This window comes from Pristiophorus japonicus, chromosome 3, assembly GCF_044704955.1.
Source record: "Pristiophorus japonicus isolate sPriJap1 chromosome 3, sPriJap1.hap1, whole genome shotgun sequence".
Lineage (NCBI taxonomy): Eukaryota > Metazoa > Chordata > Chondrichthyes > Pristiophoridae > Pristiophorus > Pristiophorus japonicus.
In genome coordinates, this window is record NC_091979.1 from 276427527 (window position 1) to 276449271 (window position 21745).

The following is a 21745-nucleotide window of genomic DNA, read 5'->3' on the forward strand; positions in this document are numbered from 1 at the left end:
CAGCACACCACTTGTGTGCCATGCTGCTGCCATGGTGACCTATTCACTGGTGGTCCAGCGATGGCCCCATTTCCCTCCTGCAGAGTCAGCAGCTTGTCTTCCCGCCCTGGTCCTGCCCCCGACAGTAACTGCAGCTCAATATAGCTCGCGGGGCAGGACTTCCGTGCCTGGAGCAGGAACTCCAGCCTCGCGGCTGTTACTGCCCCCAAACAGGGGGGCTCTTTCTTTTCTATTAATTGAATTTAAATTCCCCAGCTGCCGTGGGGGGATTTAAACTCACACCTACAGATTATTAGTCCAGGTCTCTGAATTACTAGGCTAGTATTTAAACCACTGTGCTACCATTCATTTACTTAATGGCAAGATATCTGTGCTTTGATTAGGGTGCCATTGACTGCTTTCTGAAGGCTATAATTTTAAACAACTGACCTGGAATGCTTGTGCTAAAATTGAAGCTCAAGGATGGCAATGCATATTCTGTTATATTGCCAACCTGAGAATCTAATCATTATTTTGCAAATTAATAGTTGCTGGACTCGTCTACAGAGCTGGAGACCGCATCCTCATTGCCACTTGGTTTCTCCACCAGATATGGGTTGTCCTGCTCCTGCCGGCTCATGGCAATAAAGCAAGCAAGGCCAACTGCTGCAGGCACAACAAACTTCCTCGTGGCCGGTCCCGCGCCACTGATGTAACTTTACAGGAACTGCCTCTGTCCCATCTGTAGCGGGACTAGGAGCCAACCTCGAGGGATATTCCACAGAGGACTCGTTCAGCCTGGTGATAGACAGGAGGGATGCTGTATGGCGGGAACGGAGGAGCACATTTCTCCTGGATTGCCAGCAGCAGAGCCCAGGAGATCACCCGTTTGGAGAGACTCCTAAACAATCGGGGAGGATTGGCAACCCTAAAAGAGGGAAGATCAAAAACTAAAGAGGAGCATTTTATTAATATAGAAAATCAAAACAAAGAATCTTAGATTTTGAAGATTTTTTGGTGGTGGCCTCAAGCGATCCTTTTTGGGATCTGCTGCATTTAGGGCAAACCAATTTAGCATATTCAAAGAGCTTAACGCCTCTCCAATATCTGTAGGCCTCTTAAATTCAACCTCTTTGCACCCATTTTCTGCCCAAACAACAAGCACAACAAATTAGATGATGAGGGGGCTCGACAAGGTGGATGCAGAGAGGATATTTCCACTCATAGGGGAAACTAAAATTAGGGGACATAGGGCTCAATTTTCTCCAAGCCCGTTTTCTGACGTATTGCCAGAGTTACGCCAGGTTTTCTCGGCCAAAAATGCACCGAATTTGGTGCCGCGCAGCGTGTCCAGTCACCTCGGGGGGGGGGGGGGGGCGGGGGGTGGAGCCTGCTGTCTGCGCCAAGAAACAATGCTGTACCTTCTGTGCATACGCGGGAAAAAAAGTTGCGTTTTTGACGTCATTCCAATGGATGCGCATGCTCAGTACAGCTCAGATTTGGCAATCGGCCATTTGTAAAGAGCCAGTTGTGTATGTGTGTGTGTGTGAGGAGTGCTTTGAGAGCATTGGAAAAAATCACAGCTGAAGCAATACAAGATGCAATGCGGAGCAAGGACCAAGAATTTCTTACAGGAAGAAGTGGAGGCACTAGTTACTGTGATTGAGATCAGATGGCAGGAGCTGGATACCAGCAGAGGTCACATAAAAGTTCCACCAAAAGAAATGAAGAAATGCTGGAACCAATTGTAGAAGATTACTGCGCAGTGGTGAACACCACGAGATCTGAAGGCCAGTGTAAAAAGAAATGGCAGGACCTTGGTCAAGTAATTAGTGTAAGTAATATTTTCATTTATTCAATGCAATTGTAAATGTGACCAGCTGTATATGTCCCACCCAGCAGAAAGACACCCTCTCTAAAAAGTTGCATTTTCATCTTTGCAGAGGAAAGTGGCACATAATAAAAGGTAAAGAACTCGAACAGGAGGAGACCCAGCAACTCTGCACCCACTGACACCCTTGGAAGAGAGGGTCGCTGCTTTGATGGGTCCTACCTGGAGAAAAGCAATCAGTACTGCACAAGCTGGGCCCACACTCGACGGAGAGGGTAAGTCCTGCAAATTCATCGTGGCCCTTCAAATCAACCTGCTGTCTGGCCTGCGATGTGTGAGCCTACTCATGCCACCCATCCTCCTCTGCTGCTAACCATTTGACTGTTCTGTTATATTTTGCAGAACTTGAGGCCAACTCTGACAATGCAGAATAAGATTCCGACGAGGATGAGCCTGAAAAGGAGAACATCTTCCAATCCCACCCTCCAGACCAAGAACATAGGGGTGAGGTGGAGGGGATGGAGCTGGATGAAGTTCCCACAGTAGAATTGAATATGGAGGAGGTGCCGCTCATGGAGGTGCCAGCCCCTTCCGTGACTAGTGTTGGTGTGAATGTTGGTGGGATATTCCATGGTTTCCCACCCTCCGAGGTCGTGGGTCCCAATGGTGTGGTGCAGCGAGGCACACCCAGGGCCCCACCGTCCCAGGCTGCGGGTCCCAGTGTTGAGGTGTGAGCCACACCCGTGGTGAGGAGGGGAAGGAGAGCTCGACCGCGCTCTCCTGAGGTGCAGGATCTAACAGATGTGGTTCAGATGATGTCATTGAGTGCGGAGAGCATTGACCTTGCCCGATCACTCCTGGACACCATCAGTGGAGTGAGTGAGGAGGTAGCGGGATTGTCGGGAGAAGTAACAACACTCTCACGAGAAATGGGAACGATATCCGGGACCATCTGTGAGGGAATAGTGGCCAGAGGTACTGCAAACCATGTCACTGGCCATGAGGGAGGGAATGTCAGAGGCAGTGCAAACCACGTCACTGGCCATAAGGGAGGGAATGTTGCAGGCCACTGAGACACTGTCAAGGTGCATGAGGGACGGCATGTTGAAGTTAGCTGCTGCAATAAGGGAACATGCCCAGACCCTGCGCCCATTGACAAAATCAACTGCCACTCCCACTGCAATCCCCACACCAGCCTCTGAAGAGCCCAAAGCCGGGCCCTCCAACTTGCCGCCTGGGCCCTCCAACGTGCCCCTGACGCTGATGCCCCCCACCCTCAAGAGGTGCGCAGTACCCGAGATGTTAGAAGGAATAAGCTTGGTACCAAGCCCAGAAACACTGCGCCACCGCCTGCGGGCAGGGGTGGTGGAGAGTCCAAGACAAAGCACAGCGGGCGGTCTTAGAATACGGGGGAGGAGAGATGGGTGCAGCTTTTCTTTGCTGCTGTTGTTGTTATTATTTTTGTTACTGTTGTAACTGTTCTCAAATTAAAAGTTTTTTGTAAGTCATGTAAATTTACAAGTTTATAAGTGATCTTAAAATTTTTAAGTGATCTTAAAGAGTGATCTTAAAGTGAAGTTTGATACAAGAATAATTTTATTGAAGTTAAGTTATTGTAAACTCTTAAATAAAATATATTTTACATTAAAACTGAACTATGTTCCATTAACACAACACATTACAGAACAGCTCCAAACAGTAAATATGTCCATGTGGAATAGTTGTCGCTGAGCCCTCAGGGTCTCCTCTCTCCCCACCTTGAGTCTTGTGACCTCTTTCTCTCCCTCCCCGGGCTACAAGCCGTAATTTCGGCTATCATTCCCTCCTCTCCTCTCTTCCCGCCCCCGCCCATGCCAACGGCTTGTTTTGTAGCCGAACCCCGAGCTGCTGTGTCCGGACGTGAGGCTAATTCTGCCGGCCAGATCTACAACCCTCTAGGCCTTCTTCAAGACGTTCGCTGGTGGCGTGTGAGTGAGTAAAGAAATGAGAAAACTTGTGAAATCCAACAAATTTACACTTTTACATTGACAGGTAAAAAAATATTGAACGTTATTATTGATTTTGAGTGTTCTTGACTCCCTCCAAAATCTTCGATTTAAAAGCAATGGCGTCTTTCAGCGCAGATTTGTAAATGTGCGCTGGTTTTCTTAACTCACCAGAGGTTTTTGTGAGTAGCCAGATTCGCCAACGTAATAGAAAAAAATGTTGGCCGAACTGCGAACAATTGAATAAACCAGCGCAGACTATGACGTCAAAAAAAAACTGGCCTAGAAAAATCGTAATTAAGTCAGTTACTCTGGCGCAGATCGCAGGGGGAAAGTTTGAAAAAAATAAATACGCCAAAATTTGACTCAATACGCTAAAAAAGCAGCCTACTTCAAAAAAAAACGGCGCAAATCACTGGGGAAAATTGAGCCCCTAGTCTCAGAATGAGGGGCCGCCCATTTAAAACTATGAGGAGGAATTTCTTCTCTTAGAGGGCTGTAAATCTGTGGAATTCTCTGCCCCAGAGAGCTGTGAAGGCTGGGTTATTGAATATATTTAAGGTGGAGATAGATAGATTTTTGAGCGATAAGGGAATAAAGGGTTATGGGGAACGGGCAGGAAAGTGGAGCTGAGTCCATGATCAGATCAGCCATGATCTTTTTAAATGGCGGAATCATAGAACGGTAATACTAGTGTAGTCGAGCAAATAAGTTTTTGATATTGTATTTGGAAATGAGGAATTGGCAGACTTACTCAGTCTCTACTTTGTATTGGTCTTCCAGGATGAGGATAAAATACCAGAGATACAAGGAAAATTAAAACTAAATCAGGAGGAGGAACTAATTAGATTCAGTATAAGTTTAAAAAAAAATTGTGTTGGAAAACTAATGAGATTAAAGATAGAAAAATCCCCATGACCCGATGGTTTCCAACCCAGGATATAAATGAAGTAGGTGAGGACATTTATGATGCGTTAGCCATGACCTTCTAAAACTCTCTCGATTCAGGAATTGACTCCTTGGATTGGAAATTTGCCAATGTCACTCCGCTATTTAAGAAGGGTAAGGAAGATAAACTACGAAATTGTAGGTCTATTAGCCTGACATCAGTTGTGGGGAAGTGACTAGTGAGTGAGCATTTGGACAAATATGAGCTGATCAGTGAAAGTCAGCATGGATTTGTAATGGGTAAGTCATGTCTAACAAACCAAGTTGAATTTTTTGAGGAGATAACTAATGTGGTAGATAAGAGAGTGTCTATGGATGTTATTTATATGTACTTCCAGAAGGCATTTGACAAGGTTACACCTAAGAGACTGTTAACAAAAATGAGAGTGCATGGAATTGGAGGCAAGCGATTGGCTTGGATCATGAATTAGTTAGGAGGTAGGAGACAGAGAGTAGTGATAATGGGTATGTACTCAAATTGGCAGAATATGACTAGTGGTGTCACCCAGGGATCTGTACTGGGGCTATAGCATTTCACTATATTTATAACATCGTGGGTCGCCTCGGTCTGTGTGAGAACACCACCGCAGGTCGGGGCTATAAATAGAGCTGGAGCACCAGGCCCTGGAACATCATGGGCCGCCCCGGTCTGTGTGAGAACACCACCGCAGGTCGGGGCTATAAATAGAGCTGGAGCGCCAGGCCCTGAAACATCGTGGGCCGCCCCGGTCTGTGTGAGAACACCACCGCAGGTCAGGGCTATAAATAGAGCTGGAGCACCAGGCCCTGGAACATCATGGGCCGCCCCGACCTGTGTGAGAACACCACCGCAGGTCAGGGCTATAAATAGATCTGGAGCGTCAGGCCCTGGAACATCATGGGCCGTCCCGGTCTGTGTGAGAACACCACCGCAGGTCAGGGCTATAAATAGAGCTGGAGCGTCAGGCCCTGGAACATCGTGGGCCGCCCCGACCTGTGTGAGAACACCACCGCAGGTCAGGGCTATAAATAGAGCTGGAGCACCGGGCCCTGGAACATCATGGGCCGCCCCGGTCTGTGTGAGAACACCACCGCAGGTCGGGGCTATAAATAGAGCTGGAGCACCAGGCCCTGAAACATCGTGGGCCGTCCCGGTCTGTGTGAGAACACCACCGCAGGTCGGGGCTATAAATAGAGCTGGAGCGTCAGGCCCTGGAACATCGTGGGCCGCCCCGACCTGTGTGAGAACACCACCTCAGGTCGGGGCTATAAATAGAGCTGGAGCACCAGGCCCTGAAACATCATGGGCCGCCCCGGTCTGTGTGAGAACACCACCGCAGGTCAGGGCTATAAATAGAGCTGGAGCACCAGGCCCTGAAACATCATGGGCCGCCCCGACCTGTGTGAGAACACCACCGCAGGTCAGGGCTATAAATAGAGCTGGAGCGTCAGGCCCTGGAACATCGTGGGCGAAGGTGTGGCGAATGAGGGTACGGGGCCCAGAAGAGCCGAGGGCCCAGGGGCAGCACGGGCCTGCCCACACTGCGATATGTGTGCGCACTAGGTCCATGCAGCAGAGCAGGTCTCCAATCATCCTGGTTCAACCCTTGCCACTGGATAAAGGATAAAGTCGAGCCTGTGTGGTGGCTCATGTGCAACGGTCACCACACGTTAAAAAAATCCACACAGGCATCTTCCACCCCCTCAATTGGAGTTCAGGACTGGAATATCGGGTCCTTCATTGAAACATCTGCGAACTCTTGTGGAAGTAAGTCATCCTCGTTCGAGGGACGGCCTATGATGATGAAATGGCGGAGCAGGCTCGAGGGGGCAGGTGGCCTACTCCTGCTCCTAATTCTTATGTTCTTGTGTCCAATGTTACTCCCACCGTCTTCTGTTTGGCAGGTCTTTCTTTTCTCAGGGAAAGAGAAGAATCAGAGGAGTCATGTGTAATTTTTGGCACTGTGGTGTATTTCAACATGAACTGATTTATGTCATTGTTCTACAAGTTTGAAATATATGAGAAAACGTTTGCCAAACACATTTTCTATGATTATGGTCTTTAATTAACCAAGTACTGTGACTCATTGTGATGAATGCAATTTTTTCTTAAATAGATAAATTACCATTAATATGCGTGAGTAAATTTTGCTTAACCTCTTGTAACTGTCATTACATGGACATAGTCTTACAGAAAGTCAAGGGTCAGTTTTCCACAGCCCTGCTATAACATATGGGTAATGCTTTAGTTTTTAAGGGTTTATATGACTACTTCTTGCCAATTAGATCAGACTATGTACATTAAATGGTGTTTGCTTAATAAGAATGACTAGATGTTTGACTTTGCCTTTATGGCGGGGGGGGGGGGGGGAATCCATTGAGAGTTAATTTCCATTATATTTTATCATTTTTGATTATAACTGTTGTACATTGTCTTATTACTTCTTTCTTCTTTATTTAAGCTACTTTGAGAAAAATTCTCTCCTCTTTAGCTCCAATCCCTGTACAAATACCACTCCTGATTTACCCAGTAAAAGGTGTGCAATGGTGGGTTAGTCTCCCACTGATTTTACCTCCCTCTACAGAAGTGTCTGGCCTCTACCTGCTATCACAATCTATATTAGGAACGTATAGTTTGAAGAGCTAGCACTGAAAACATACATATCCTTACTCTGTGGTACAGTAGGTTGGAGCACTGAGGTACTGCAGCTTTCTATCACTTAACATGATACTTTCTACTTGATACTTTCTTGCAACTTACAAACTTACTAACAATGAAAATACTTTCTAACAAGTACTGTTCGGAATAAATGTATAATGAATCCTCAAACAAGTAAATAGCAGGGCAGATGGAAATAGACGTTATTATTGTCTCTTAATAGGGTTAGACGAAGTAGATTGGGAGGAGATCCGTGTGGAGCATAAACACTGGCATAGACCAGTTGGGCTGAATGGCTAGTGTCTGTGCTGTAAATTCGATGTAAAAAAAAATGATGCTTTTGGAATTGTCTCAAACTGTTAAAAATTATTTTGTGTTACAAAAAATGAAATCTTAGCTTCCTGTGTAGCTAGCACAGTCAAGCACATACTTGTCAGAGATGCCCAGCTCATGGAACACTACCCCACTACCTTTTGCCCCCTGCAAACGTTAGTGACAGTTTTGTCAGTTTTTGGTTGATCCAGGAGTGAGGTAGTAACAGATGCAGCTAGTTTCCATGCCTGAGTCACATCACAGGTCAGTCTGTTGTGGAGTGATACTGGTGATGATTTTGGAACGCACCGTATAATTTATATCTTTGCTTCCATAAATTTCAGTGACAATATCTGTATGAGCAAGGAACTTCAAAAATTGAACTCTCCAGGGAATGTAGCATTAAGAGAATTAACAATAAAACGATGTGGGTAGTTTTAACCCCCAGGATGAACTGGGGGTGAGGGAGAGTAGGGATAAAATTTCAAAAATGGGATACCTGACCCTAACCCACCTCCAATATGCCCATTTCTGGATTTAACTGAGGGCGGGTGATGAACCTGCTCTACAGAGGTGGGCCCCTAATTTAAATAGCTTATAATGAGGCTGCATGCTTCAAATGTTAGCTCCATTTCAGATTTAACGCCTGCGGGCTGGGTTTCCCTGGCTGAATCCAACAGGCCTTGCCAGCACTGCTTGTGGGTCGGGAGGTCCCCAGCCCACCAAGCAAACCCGTTAACCTTCCTGCGATCAGACCCCTGTGATAACCTTCCCACACCCTCCCCTATTCCTGACCCACCTCTCCGGCTCCCGAACGATCTCTCCGGGCACCCCTCCGCTTCCCCGCAGCCCACGATCCCTCCCTCCTTATCTGCTCTCTGCTCCCTGGCTACAGCATGGTGCTGCAGGCCTTCCTGCCTGATGGCCAGCCGGCCTCTCAATCTGGCTGGCTGTGGCCGGGAAACAGAGTCCAAAAATTGAAATCAGGTCCTACTGTTAAATGATCTGGCCGCTACATCTCCCCCCCACCCGCTCCCTCCTCGCCTCCCATAAATACCAGGGCGATGTCTTATTATTTTTTTTAACCCTATGCCTAAACATCATTTAAATATTGCTAGGTTGTGAAATGTCTATTATTTCCAAAGGACTGTGAGAAAATACATAGCTTCAATCTGAAACATTATTTTCATGAGATGCATAAAAAGGCTTTGTGACAAAGAAAACATACGTTAATAAAGATTTAATGTTGTTGTGATCTGCGGCAGATTTGACACATGGCCTGAGTAGACGGACAAAAAATATATTAAATTCATAAATGTAACAGAAAAGCTTTGAAGTTGTGGCCTAAGCATAAAGTGAACTTTGAGAGCTAATTCATCAAAGCTGACAGCTTGGTAGTGTTATTCTAGAGGGGTCTGTCTCCAGACCACACTGGGAATTTCACTCAGACAACAGTTTTTCCTGGAGGAAATCAGGCAGCCAAGTAAAGTAGCTATAATCATCTCTAACCTAAGCGCTGCTGGCTCATCTCCCTTCTCCTATTGCTGTTTATGCTACAGTTTCACTAATAAAATAAATTACAACAGGTGAAAGATACGAATCTCTTGTTTGAACGTGATAGCATTCCTGTCGCTGACAATTTAGGGAAATGTTGAGCACAAAAAAGAAATGTAAAAAAATAATGCGATTGGAGCACAGTTGCGTGTTGTCAAGTAATTATATCTGAGTCTGCAGGAAAACCACTGATAAAAAGCCAAGATAGATTGGCTGCATTTAAATTTGGTAAACAGAAACATTACATCCTCTACAGCTGATAAATGGAGAAAACACATAACATGCCAGATTTTCAAAGCGTGTGTGTTTTAGAGCAATGTCCGATGACCTTGGATTGAAGCAAACAGAACAGACCTTTGCACCAGAATGAAGAATCGTGTTTTACAGATTGCTACTTCCTATTTTTCTTTTACAAGTTATCTCAGGCTACAGACACATGCAGTGTTATTTTCCCATAGGCTGACAGAATTGTATGGTGGACAGAAACCCATTAAAATATTTCTTATCTTGTTTGGATTTTAGAATATACATTTGGGCCATTTACTCAAGGAAATGTATATGGCCTATCATATAGGCTCCAATAATAATTGTAAGGCAGGAAAGGAGCAGAGTGGGGGCGGGGTCGAGAGAGATTTAGCGGCTGGGAAATCCGTTAAATTTGACAGGACCTAATTTAAATGTTTTGCATGGGTTTCCTGGCCACCACCAGCCAGAGGCTGGCTAGCTGTCAGGCAGATAGGCAGCAGGGAAGCGGAGCAGAGGTAAGTTGGACGTAGGTGGTGGTGGGGGAATGGACCTCAGGGGAAGTCAGGGAGGGAGTTGCAGATCGAATATCGGAGGGAGGGAAGTTGGACATCAGGAGTGGTCTGATCGCAGCGGGGTTCAGGCGATTGTGTGCGGGTTCCAATTAAGGGGGGGTGGTGGTGGGGTGTCGGCCAATCGCATCGGGGGGGGGGGTTGATCAGTCGCGGTGGGTCCGATCGTGGGGTGGGAAGCAGGTAAGCTTGGTGTGGCGGCGGGGGATGGGGGTGGAAGCACTCCTGCTCCTCCTGGCCCACCAGCAGTGCTGTAAAGACACTTATCTGATGGATCTGGCCCTTCATGCCTCCCTTCAGCTGCTGGGTTTCCCAAGACCCGGGAAACCCGGCCTGTGGATGTTAAAAGTAATACTCTTGTTAAATTGGAGGTTCGCAACCTCATTAAATTAGTTTAGTGAGAGAACTGGCCCTTGAGAACAGGTTCTTCGCCAGCCTCCCAACTCGCCTCCGCTAATAGTAGAACTGGAGGTGGGTTGGGGTCGGGTTCCAGATTTTTGAGTTTTTAACGTCTCTCTGCCCGCCCTGGAGGGCTAAAATTACCTCCATAGGGTTAGTTGGTGCCACTCGGTATTGTGTCTTCTCTATTCTTTCGGAAATGCATTCAGAAACATACATTTTTCACTGAGGTAAAGTTGTCTGTAAATTCATCCACACATTCCCCCTAAAATTGTACAGGGTACTTTCATCAATTTTGCACATTCTGCAAATGTGGAGGAATGCATGTTTTTCCATCTTATGGATGAAAACTTTACAATTTGTCTCACTTTGGAGTGAAGGGATGTGGGTTTATGACTGTGATCCCTATACAGTGACTTTCTGATCTCAGACAGCCTGTCAGGGCAAGCTGCCATGAGAGGCCAGCCACTTCCTCACACTGAGGCTGGAAACTTTGAAGGCAGGTCACCATGGGGCATTGCCAACAGCTTCAGGCCACTGGATAAAATGTAGCATTGTCAGAGAATTGAAAGAAGGTGACAATCCCTCTAACGCGACTAGGGATTAGCATATGGCACAAGGAAATGTTAATGAAGAAAAGCTTTAGCAATTTTTCCCGAGGCACCATAAGTTGCACTCAAAAAGTCTGGTAATATAGACTAGGTATAAAAGCGGCAACTTACGGTCAAGTGCCATGTACATTTTTAAGTAATTTGAATAAACATTCATTTACTTGCTTGCATTACCGTATTAGAACTCTCTATTGGGGGTCTATTTTTTAGCTCAAGAATAGAATGGCTATTAATTTATAATTGTCTGTCATTGTGAGATTTTAATTTACTCGAAACTTCAATAATAAAAAAGTGAAAACGATTTCTGCTTCGGAATCCATGCATGAATTTACTGTAAGCTGTCAAACTTCCTGATGGATGATCTTTTCCTTTGAATAAATTAATTTGTAACAGGCAGCAATATTACAATTGATTGATTCTCACAGAGCACAAGATAAAATGAAGATTACTATTAGGTGTATTCGCTATATGAATTCTCCTTCATCTGAAAAGTTTTTAAGGAAAGATAGTCACAATAATGCAATGAAAATTTCTGAACACTGTTCTTTCCATTTAGTTAATTCTGATCCATCATTCTGACCAGGACAGAAAACCCATGTTGATTATTACCCTATATTAATAATTTTTGCCGTAAGTGTAACCAAGGCAACCGCATGAGCTTTGTATTGCATGTAAATATTACTTCATGCTTAACCTCATTTTACAGACTCCTGCTCACAAATCCCATGCTCCAGACATTATGCTTCAAATATTAATAGTGATGTTTGGCAAAACAGGTTTTGGCATAGAACCTGCAACAGGCTAGTCCTTTAGACAGCATAAATTGAGATTAAAATGTTGTGACAAGCTCAAATGTTAGCACTTGGGACAGTTTACTACTGAAAAGTAATAGAGACCCATGGGCACATATTACAGCAGAAGACCTCTTGGGTATAGCTGATATTTCTACTTGTATTTCACATCAAGTCCTGCACTGCTGGCAAAACCATACAAGGCTTGTCACAAGCAATATATCAGAGGTTAAAGCACTATGTTCTTCTTACTACTTATTTTCTTCATAAGCACAGTTTCAAGCTCAGCATGAGAGTCTCCAACAAAGAAAATAGGGTTGATCTGTATTCATGAAATGTTTACTGGGAAACAGGAATGTGCAGTAATCCAAGTTTTCTTGTACTGACTAAGCCATTTTATGATGGACTGCAGTGCGGTGAAAAAGTAAAACTGTAGGTTACGTAGTTGGTCCCAGTAGGAAGACAGCACATAATTAATTCCATTTGGCATTTTCAAGCCTTTGTGACATCACCATGCTGAGCCATAATCTTTGAACATTAGTTTGGGATAGTAATCTAAGGTTTAATAATAAGTTTGTATCAACGATGCTGGCAGCAGTCCCTGTTGTCTGGAACATGTCTATTGTGAGTTAGTGATAATATCAGCAAGCCACTAACATGCTACAACTGATTTTGTTATGGCTGCACTCTCCATTCAATCAAATGGCAAACAATTCGCTTTTTTCTATTACCACCTACTTCCATCTTTTTCTTTCTGATAATTTTTTTTACAGTTACTAAGGTTAGCGGTGTCAATGGAACAATCAAGTATAGACTAGAGTGGATATAGAGTACAGTTCACGCCACACTTCTCCATTAATGGGAAAAGGATTGCTCTGGTCATTATGGGGGTAATTTTAATCTAACTCACTAGGCAGAAAATGGACGTCCATTTCCCACCTGAAGAGTTAGGTTAAAATTACCTCCAATGTGTAGCGATATCGTAAATGCATTCATGAAGATTTCCATTGTGAAAATGCTTAGCATTTCTAGTGAAATTGCAGATGCCATGTACAATCCACCCCAAATTCCTACTCAAAGAGGAGTTCATATTCAACCTACCTTATCATGAACTCTACTCCACTTAGTTAACCTTTTAAGAATAATTCTCCATGAATGTACCAAAATACCAATCCTAAGCTCTCTTAAATCCAGTGGTGCAGCACATTGGACACTGAACGTACTGTTCCATCTAGTGGTGTCTCCTTCTAATAAATTTACTGCCTCATGTGGGGCATTATTGGAGGTGACAATGAAGGCCAGAGTCTTTGCAGGAGGAAAAAGACAAAGCCAGAGACAGATTCATCCTGATCTGCTTTTGTGTATTTCTTAGCAGCTGTTTGCAGCATGGTTTTGGCAGGATTTTGGGAGCAGTTATCTGGATGGGGATGCCAAGTGAGGGGAAGACAAATACAGAAAAAGCACTACAGCCTGCTTTTTCACTGCCTTTATAACATTTTATTTTATTCCTCTTGATCAAAGTGCGAAAAGGGATTTTAATGTATGAGCAAAATCTGAGGAAGGACTACATTTATCAAAGCTATAAGGTAGCCCTTAGCCCAGAGAGACATACTGTAGGTTTTCATTGTCTCCGAGTAATATAGGGCTATCATAAATGTTGTAGTCATATATGTGAGTCCCCTCTGAATGATTTTTTAATAAAACATCTATTGCCATGAGATTTGTGATTCACTCTTAGCTATTTCTGGACAAATTTATCAAGTCCACAGCACACAGCTGGGCTTTTTGGACCTTATAACAACAAACTGTTTAATACATGAATACAGTGATTGTTGACAAATAGCATAGTGAAAAAATATCCAGTACCAGCCCAGCAAAGAGCTGCCCCCTATGAAGTGATAAAGAATTAAGGTGAACTGAGGGGGCACCAAATAAAGACAGTTCTTTGGAGTTTAGTTTGTGCTAACTATGTATTTGGTATACCTTATGGATAATATATATATTTGTGGGGTTTTTTCAGTAAAAAAAATTCTTGCACTCCTGAATATATTTCTAAAACCTCAGCTTTGAAACATTTTCTTGGAAAACCTCCAAGCTTCAATGGTAAGAGTACTCAAACACATTCACAATGCAGAACGGTTATCTTATTGTAATCCTGCTTACCCCGTGGATGGTGTCATGATGCAACCTCCTTTGTCAGATGAAGCCCTGCAGGTACAGCCACGCTCAGGAGTGTCATGGTTCATGCCAAAGTTGTGGCCCAGCTCATGTGCCATTGTTACTGCCGCTCCGAGAGGATTGTCTGAATGATCCTGGTAAAATTAGAGAATCACATTTGTGCATATTTCTGAGTTTATACTTCAGAAAAAATATCATGTCATCTGAAAAGGGTACAAAAATCAAACAAAATGATAACAAGAGGCTGATTATATTGTCAGTTACAGAACTAATCAATAAATGAACACCTTGCTACTAAGAGGCTCCAGTTAAAGAAATAAAGAAAGACAAAATTATATAGCATGTAGCGAAAACCTTAATCAGGGGAAAAGTAATTTGGTAAAATTAAAACCTAAAGCAAGAAAGGCTGGGAGAAAGGTTTAATGTGTTAATGGAAGAATAGCTGAGTCCCACATTCCAGCACAATTAGGCTGTAACACAGAACAACGGGTCTCACAAGGGCTAGGACTAAGGTCAGAGAAATTCTCTGAAAGGATAACACTCCCGAAAGCGCAAACAAGTTAGATGTAGACAGCTCATAGAAATAATGAGGCCACCATGTTCAAGTCACACAAGATAGCAGAAACAAGGCCCCTTTGAAATGAGGAGAGCCAGATGTATCTTTCAAGGACACAGTCTGAGAGTTAGCCTGGGAACAAGTTCACAGAAATATAACACATAACCTATAGGGGGCTTTTCCCCATCAACAGTGGCCATAACTGAATGTACCAATGAAATCATTAGAAATTATTGTAACTGTAGTAACCAATTAAATTGGTATAAACTGTAGTAACCAATGAAATTGTGTAAACTCTATTAACCAATGTATTAGTAGCTGGTGGGCGGGGACTGGTGGCAAATAACCAATGGAACATTTCCCCGCATGGTTTCACCATTTGGACTGTATTTCAACTGTATAAAATGTAACTGCGCAACCTGTCCCATGAGACCGGCGATTAGATCACCCAGTAGGGATACTGATGCAACCAGTTCTCCCTTGATTAATTAGGTTTTAATAAACAATTTTTTTCTCTATATACGGACCTTTGTGTCGAGTGTTATATTTTTAATACTCCACAACATTTTGGTGCTACGAGCAGGGTACAACGGGCGGCCTACAGATGAGCGAATATGGATCCATCATGAGTGAGTATATTTAAACTACCACTCATAATCCAACGTGAGCTGTTACAAGACGTGTCGGTTGCCTGGGGTACCTGAATCTGTGAAAGGTCTGTTATGATGTAAAAGACTTGGGAGAATTAGGAAGTCACGACAGACATGATCATAAGGTATCGATGTGAGTATTGCAACTAAGTTCAAGGGGAATTGTATAGAGGGACAATCAATAACTTAGAATACAGATAAATTGATAAGGGTGTCAATGGGATTGCAGGCTCTAGGGATAGGGGAAACCGATTGGAGGGACAGTCAGTATCTAAGAATATAGTTTAAATCAATAAGAAGTCAGCGAGACTGTAGACACCGGGTTTAGGTGAAACCAAGTAGGGAGATGGTCAGTATCTGAGAATATAGTGAAACCGATATAAGGGCAGACGTACCAAAACTGAGTATGGCGTGTAAAGATATACTGGACACTGCTCCCTTATGGGGGCCGGGAAGATATTTTTCCAGATGACCATAAAAAACTGATAGTGACAATGTTAAGTGACATATGAGATCCAAAAATATAGCCGGCCAAACAATAGAATTAATAAGCTTTGTTGAATGAAGAACTGGTGTGAATGTTTGCCTTTAAATGAAAAGTGCTTGTGTGATTTTTGACTGTGGAATATTTGAAGTGGGAATTAATGAATTTTCCATTTCTCTGAAAGCCTGTTTGAAAAAATGGTGGAGCTGTCTGCTTGTTTTAGCTCCACCCACTTTTTCAGACAGAGTTGAAAGTTTGTTTTAACCCTTTGTAGTGTTGCCCTAGATGTGGAAGTTTTAAGAAAGTGTTAACCTCGAATTGAGTTAGAAGTTATTTTTAAGTTTGAAATGCAGGTGCGGATTTATTTTGATGATAAGTTACTGACCCAGGATATGCACAAAGGATAGGTTTGTTTAACAAAAAATAAAAAATGCGTGGTCCCGTTTGTTTTTAAATAAAAAAAATTTTTCCGACACGCTCACTTACTTGTCAAAAGAAAACACGTAATCATTGATTACATTGGGTTGAAAGATAATAAATTTAGTCTAGGAATGAGATAAAGAACTGAGAAGGGAAATTGTAATGCCTTAAAAAAAAAGCCTGCGTGGATCTCTCGAGGCTGCGGGCTGAGGAAGTTACTCCCCCATTTTCTTTTGTGTAAAACCTTATGTTAAATGACGTGAAAGCTTCTAGCTCAGTAAAAAGAGAGTTTTAAATAAAAGACCTGTGTAACTCTACCTCGACTACTGCGTCAGAAGCTGAAGCTTAAAAAGATGTAATTTGTGAAATACTGTATCACAAAATATACCTTGAAGTTACAGAGCAAAAGATTTTCTACTTATGCTATTCCTACTTGGATTGGAGTTTTTAATGTTCAGCTTCTAAAACAGAAGTTAGGCACATAATTATAAAACAAGTACTTTGCATTATGTGATCTGTGAATCACTTAGAAACTATAAGCATAAATGAGAATTCCAATACTTGATATTTTTTAATCCAAAAATAAATACAAATACTACAAAAGGGGAGCAGAAATTAGGATGGGGACAGTGAAGAGTTAATTTTGTTGTGAAGGGTTTCAAGTACCACGGATTAAGAAAAGGCACAACAAAATACTGAGATACATTCAAAATAAAATGTTAAATCTGATCTCTTTTAAAAAAAAAAAAGAAATAAAACTAAAAGATTTGGATACAATCTAGAAATACCTTCGGGGAACAGAGTAATTTTGATGGGCATGCTAATGTGGGAAGTGCCCAACTTCTTGAAAGGGACTTGGGGGGGGGCACTGGGCAAGTGAGGAGCTATCTGCGAAAGTGTAAAAGGAGTTTGGGCTACCTCAAAACGGGACTGCGGGCTGGTAAAATGCGAGCCTGTGGTGATTCCAGGACCCGAGCATACTTCCCACTGCCAATACCCGATAACACCAGAAGCCGCACAGGCTGTGAGACAGATAGTGGGGGATTTCCTGGAAAGCGGTATACTCCGAGAGGTAGAGGGAACAACGAATTCCTCTGTTTGGCCCGTGCGAAAACCTGACAGATCATACCGGGTAACTATTGATTATACTGCCCGTCAACATCCCATTGTGGCCAGCCCAGCCACAATATTTAATGGATTAAAACCAGAGCATAAGGTCTTCACCTTATTAGACATAGTCAATGGACTCTGGTCCATACCCCTGGCAAAAGAGTCCCAAGATAAATGTGCCTTCACAGTCGCCGACCATCATTACACCTGGACACGGGTCCCACAAGAGCTCCACAATAGCCCAGCTATATTCCACCGGACTATGAGTCGAGCCATAGAAAAGGTGGATTTAACTCCGTATAGGAGTACAGTACTACAATAGGCAGATGACCTACTGATAGCATCCGAGGACGTTAGGGGGCACATAGGAGTACATAGAGATCCTGGAAGTCCTGCAGGACACAGGATTCAAAGTAAATCCCAAAAAGGCACAAATTGGACAAGGTGTGGTACAGTACCTGAGACACGAAATATCCCAAGGAACTAGGACCATGTCCAATGACAGGAAGGAGGCCATTAGGATCATGCCCCGACCAAAAACAGTCCGAGGTGTGCGTAAGGTACTGGGGCACTTTAACTATTGCAAGAATTTTGTCGCTAACTTCGAGGCAATTGCAGAACCAATACAACGGCTAGTGAAAGGTAGAAAACCATCCTTAGAAACTATAGAGTGAGGCCCCGAACAAGAAGCGGCATACGGTAATCTGAAGGAAGCCCTAATGTCAGCACCAGGGCTGGGACTCCAGATCATGGATCTCCCGTTCCATATATATTGTGAGAACCAGGAAGGCTTCTATGGAGCCATGGTGACACAAATGCATGGGGATAGGATGAGACCCGTAGCTTACTACTCGACACAGCAATCACCAGCGGCTGACGGTCTGTCCAGATGCATGGCCGCACTGGATTATGTCACTTGGACAGTCAAAATTAGCGAGCCTGTCATACCGACAGGAGAAATAATACTGCACACAAAACACACACTGGTGGAAATGCTAAATACAGGGAAGCTCAGGGCCGTCTCCAACGTCTGCCGGGCAAAATGGGAGGCAGTCCTATCACCACATGATTGACTCGGATCAAGGAACTCATTTCACGAGTCAAGTAATGAAAGAAACTTGTAGAATATTCGGTATTAAGCAGAAGTTTCACATCCCATATCACCCCCAGAGTTCAGGGATGGTAGAATGAATCGGACCCTTAAAACTACCTTGAGCAAGGCAATACAGGAAACAGGGCAGGCATGAACTCCTACCGACAATATTAATGAGGCTGCATGCCACACCAAACACGGGATTAACCCCTTATGAATTAATGACCGGACGCACAATGAGGTTACCAGAAGGAATAGTGACAGGAGGAGCTGACTTAGGCCCCCTACGAGTCAGAATCAGAACGTATGTGAGGGAAATGAGTGAGCAGTTGAATGCTATGTGACAGGAGGTCCGAGAAAGGCAGAAGAAGGAGGAAGAAGGCCGTGAGACAACCGCCTCGGCTATAATCCCCGAGGTGGGGGCAAAGGTAATGGTTAAGAAAGTGGCAGAGAAACCAGGGTTCGCACCAAGGTGGAGCGGACCATATGAGCTATTAATTAGTGGAGATTCGTGTGCTTGCGTGAATATGAAAGGTAGGGGCCAGTGGAAGCACTGCTCCCAGCTGAAAGAATATAAGGGTACGGCAGATGGCGGAACCTAGGGTAATCCCAGTAAAACACTCCTTAAGATACGCTTTAGAGTATAAGGAATGGAAGGACGAACTGACAGATGGACTTTTTAAAGAGGATTAGGATGTATATTTGCAATATTAGGTGTACTGGCTATAATAAAATGGATCTGGAAAAGGGCACATGCCCAGAGAAACCGTGCAAACAATTGGAGAAACGGTGCAAACAATCCAGTTGAAATAGAAGTGATAAGAATTTAATCCCTGGGACGCCAGGCTGTAATCTCTCAACAGAAAAAGAATGTGGCTTGTTGCAAAGATTCTGACAGGCACCTTAATCCTCACTAGCTTGGGAAAAGCTACCAGGACACTAACACGGGGACAACCGACTGAGGATCAGCAAGGCGTGTATTACATGGATCCGGGTGACGTTGGGTGTGAAACCGGAAAACTAACGATGGCGGTTGAAACAGAAAGAGACTTAAAGTGCAGCGTCAAAATGCTGTACCTAAAACAGCGGACATAGGACTTGCAAAAACCCATGGACATGGACCCATACAAAGTTGACAATTTGGGTAAACAAGACCTCGGTATGTCAGATAGACTGGAGGTGGGAGAGGGAGAAATGAGCTCAGAAGAGTGCAGCTACGGTGCACGCCACGGGTCACTGAATTCTCAGAAGTACCTCAGCCAGGAGAGGATAAGCAAAGGTTGTGCCCGCCCTGTAAATGCACATATGGGACCAGCGGTGAGTGGTGCTGGGAGGTTATTCCCCGAGGTATGCCCACCACCACTGCTCCACCAACTACCAGAGCCCTTGTTACTACTGCCCTCCCATCAGAACCCCTGGAATGCCCAAATATGACCGGGGGGCTCCAGGAGGGCTAGTAATAAAACAAGCAAAAGACAGAATCCACTTTGGGGTGCGACAGCGGGTGATTACAGTATTTTTAAACCTGACGGATATAACTATCCCCAGTTTCTGCGAGCCCAGAACAGTTGCACTATTTAAGAATCTGACATTATGAGCTTTGGAGGGGCCAGAGTCTGACACCATGAAACTTGTGGTGAACCCGACAGATGAGGAGGAAAAGGGGTATATTAGAAATAGTAGGCGTGGGCTATGCGGCCGGGGTCGCGACAGTTAACACGGTAGACCTGCAGGCCATAAATGAGCAAGTCAGTACTTTAACCCGTATCTTAAAGGGGCTGTCAGAAAGAGGAGATGATGACAACCAGCTACAGGCCTAATTAGGGGATGAGACCGAAAGAGAAATACTGCAAGTAGCCCACACTTTAAGAGACCATGCAAAGATCATTAACTTGCTGAATGACCGAACCGCTAAGGCAAGTGCGGCCGGTATGTGTGCGGGGTATGAAGCATGGATGCTGGCCTCAGTGGAACAGTTACAGAATGGGGAGGTCCCGGACTGGATAAACAACAGCATTTTTAAAACTTGGATGATGGATAAAAATCCTATTCAAGACTGTCAGATTCGGAGGATCCCTGAGAATAGATGTGTCACCAGAATATAATAGGGATCGTAGTAAGCATTCCCCAGTATAAACTTAATGAAGGACAAAGTCTATACAAAGTTATAAACATAGGGGAAGTAAGAAGCCAAACATGAGTAAGGTATCACAAGCTGCTATTTATTAAAAATGGGAATAAGACCAAGGGTGTATCTATAACAGATTGTTATAAGAATAACCAAGTTGTGTTATGTCGAGAGTCGTTTCAGGAGGGAAAAGATGACTGTGGATACGGCCAAAAGAGGGATGCATCCTAAGCATCACCCTATGGGCATTGGACTATGCGACTATAATGGCATTACAAGGAGATGGACGGTGGTGCTTCAGCACAACAGTCGCTAACCTGATGGTGGGAGGGGTGATAACATGCCCCAGCAAATGGCCTGACTTCTCTATGAAGCCTAAACACAAGACCAATGTCGAAGGATATACAATATACTTGGAACTGAAGGAAGAGACCATCGACGGCACGATGGCGGATACCATAAAAGCGGGATGTAAAGATTTTGGAGGATAATCGATCCCTAAGCTGAGGGAAGAGCAGATGGCACTGGAAAGGAGTGTGTTTAACCAACAAAGGAAATATGTTGTCTGAAAGGAACAAATTGACAAACTACAAAAGGACACTGATAAAGAACTGACTGACCCGCCATGGTATTCTCAACTCTACCATTTCGGACTGAATTTAAGCATACACCCTTGGATCAGAATTATATCCCATGTGTTAGTCCTTGTGCAGCTCATAGTGGTGCTGATACTCTTGGGAGAATGTGCAGGCAGATACAAGAGACGCAGAGCGAAGACATTGGCCAAGGCCCTTAACAAAGAACGCAGCAAGCCTTTGCTAGATCTAAAAAGGGGTAATCAAACACAAAGACGGCATGAGTACCTGATATGAGTCGTGAGTGTCTCAAGTGTATTGCCTGATCAACGAAATCGGGGTGGGAGACACACGAATCAAGGCAGGGAAAGGAAAATTATTGTTCATGGTGGGTATTTGGGGTATCCACCTGATCAAATGGGGGATTGTAGTAGCGAAAACCTTAATTGGGGAAAAGTAATTTTGTAAAATTAAAATCTAAAGCAAGAAAGGCTGAGAGAAAGGTTTAATGTGTTAATGGAAGAATAGCTGAGTCCCACATTCCAACAATTAGGCTGTAACACAGAACAACGGGTCTCACAAGGGCTAGGACTAAGGTCAGAGAAATTCTCTGATAAGATAACACTCCCGAGAGTGCAAACAAGATAGATGTAGGCAGCTCATAGAAATAATGAGGCCACCATGTTCA

At 44.0% G+C, this 21745-nt stretch overlaps 1 protein-coding gene across 3 annotated transcripts in view; it reads right to left on the reverse strand.

Annotated features, from left to right (window-relative positions):
* LOC139260303 (disintegrin and metalloproteinase domain-containing protein 12) overlaps positions 1 to 21745 on the reverse strand; it is a 482943-nt gene that overhangs the window by 108619 nt on the left and 352579 nt on the right. For all 3 annotated transcript variants that reach the window (XM_070876752.1, XM_070876751.1, XM_070876750.1), the window contains exon 11: positions 14027 to 14175. In XM_070876752.1, coding sequence (XP_070732853.1) covers positions 14027 to 14175 — 149 coding nt within the window. The remainder of the gene's footprint in view (positions 1 to 14026; positions 14176 to 21745) is intronic.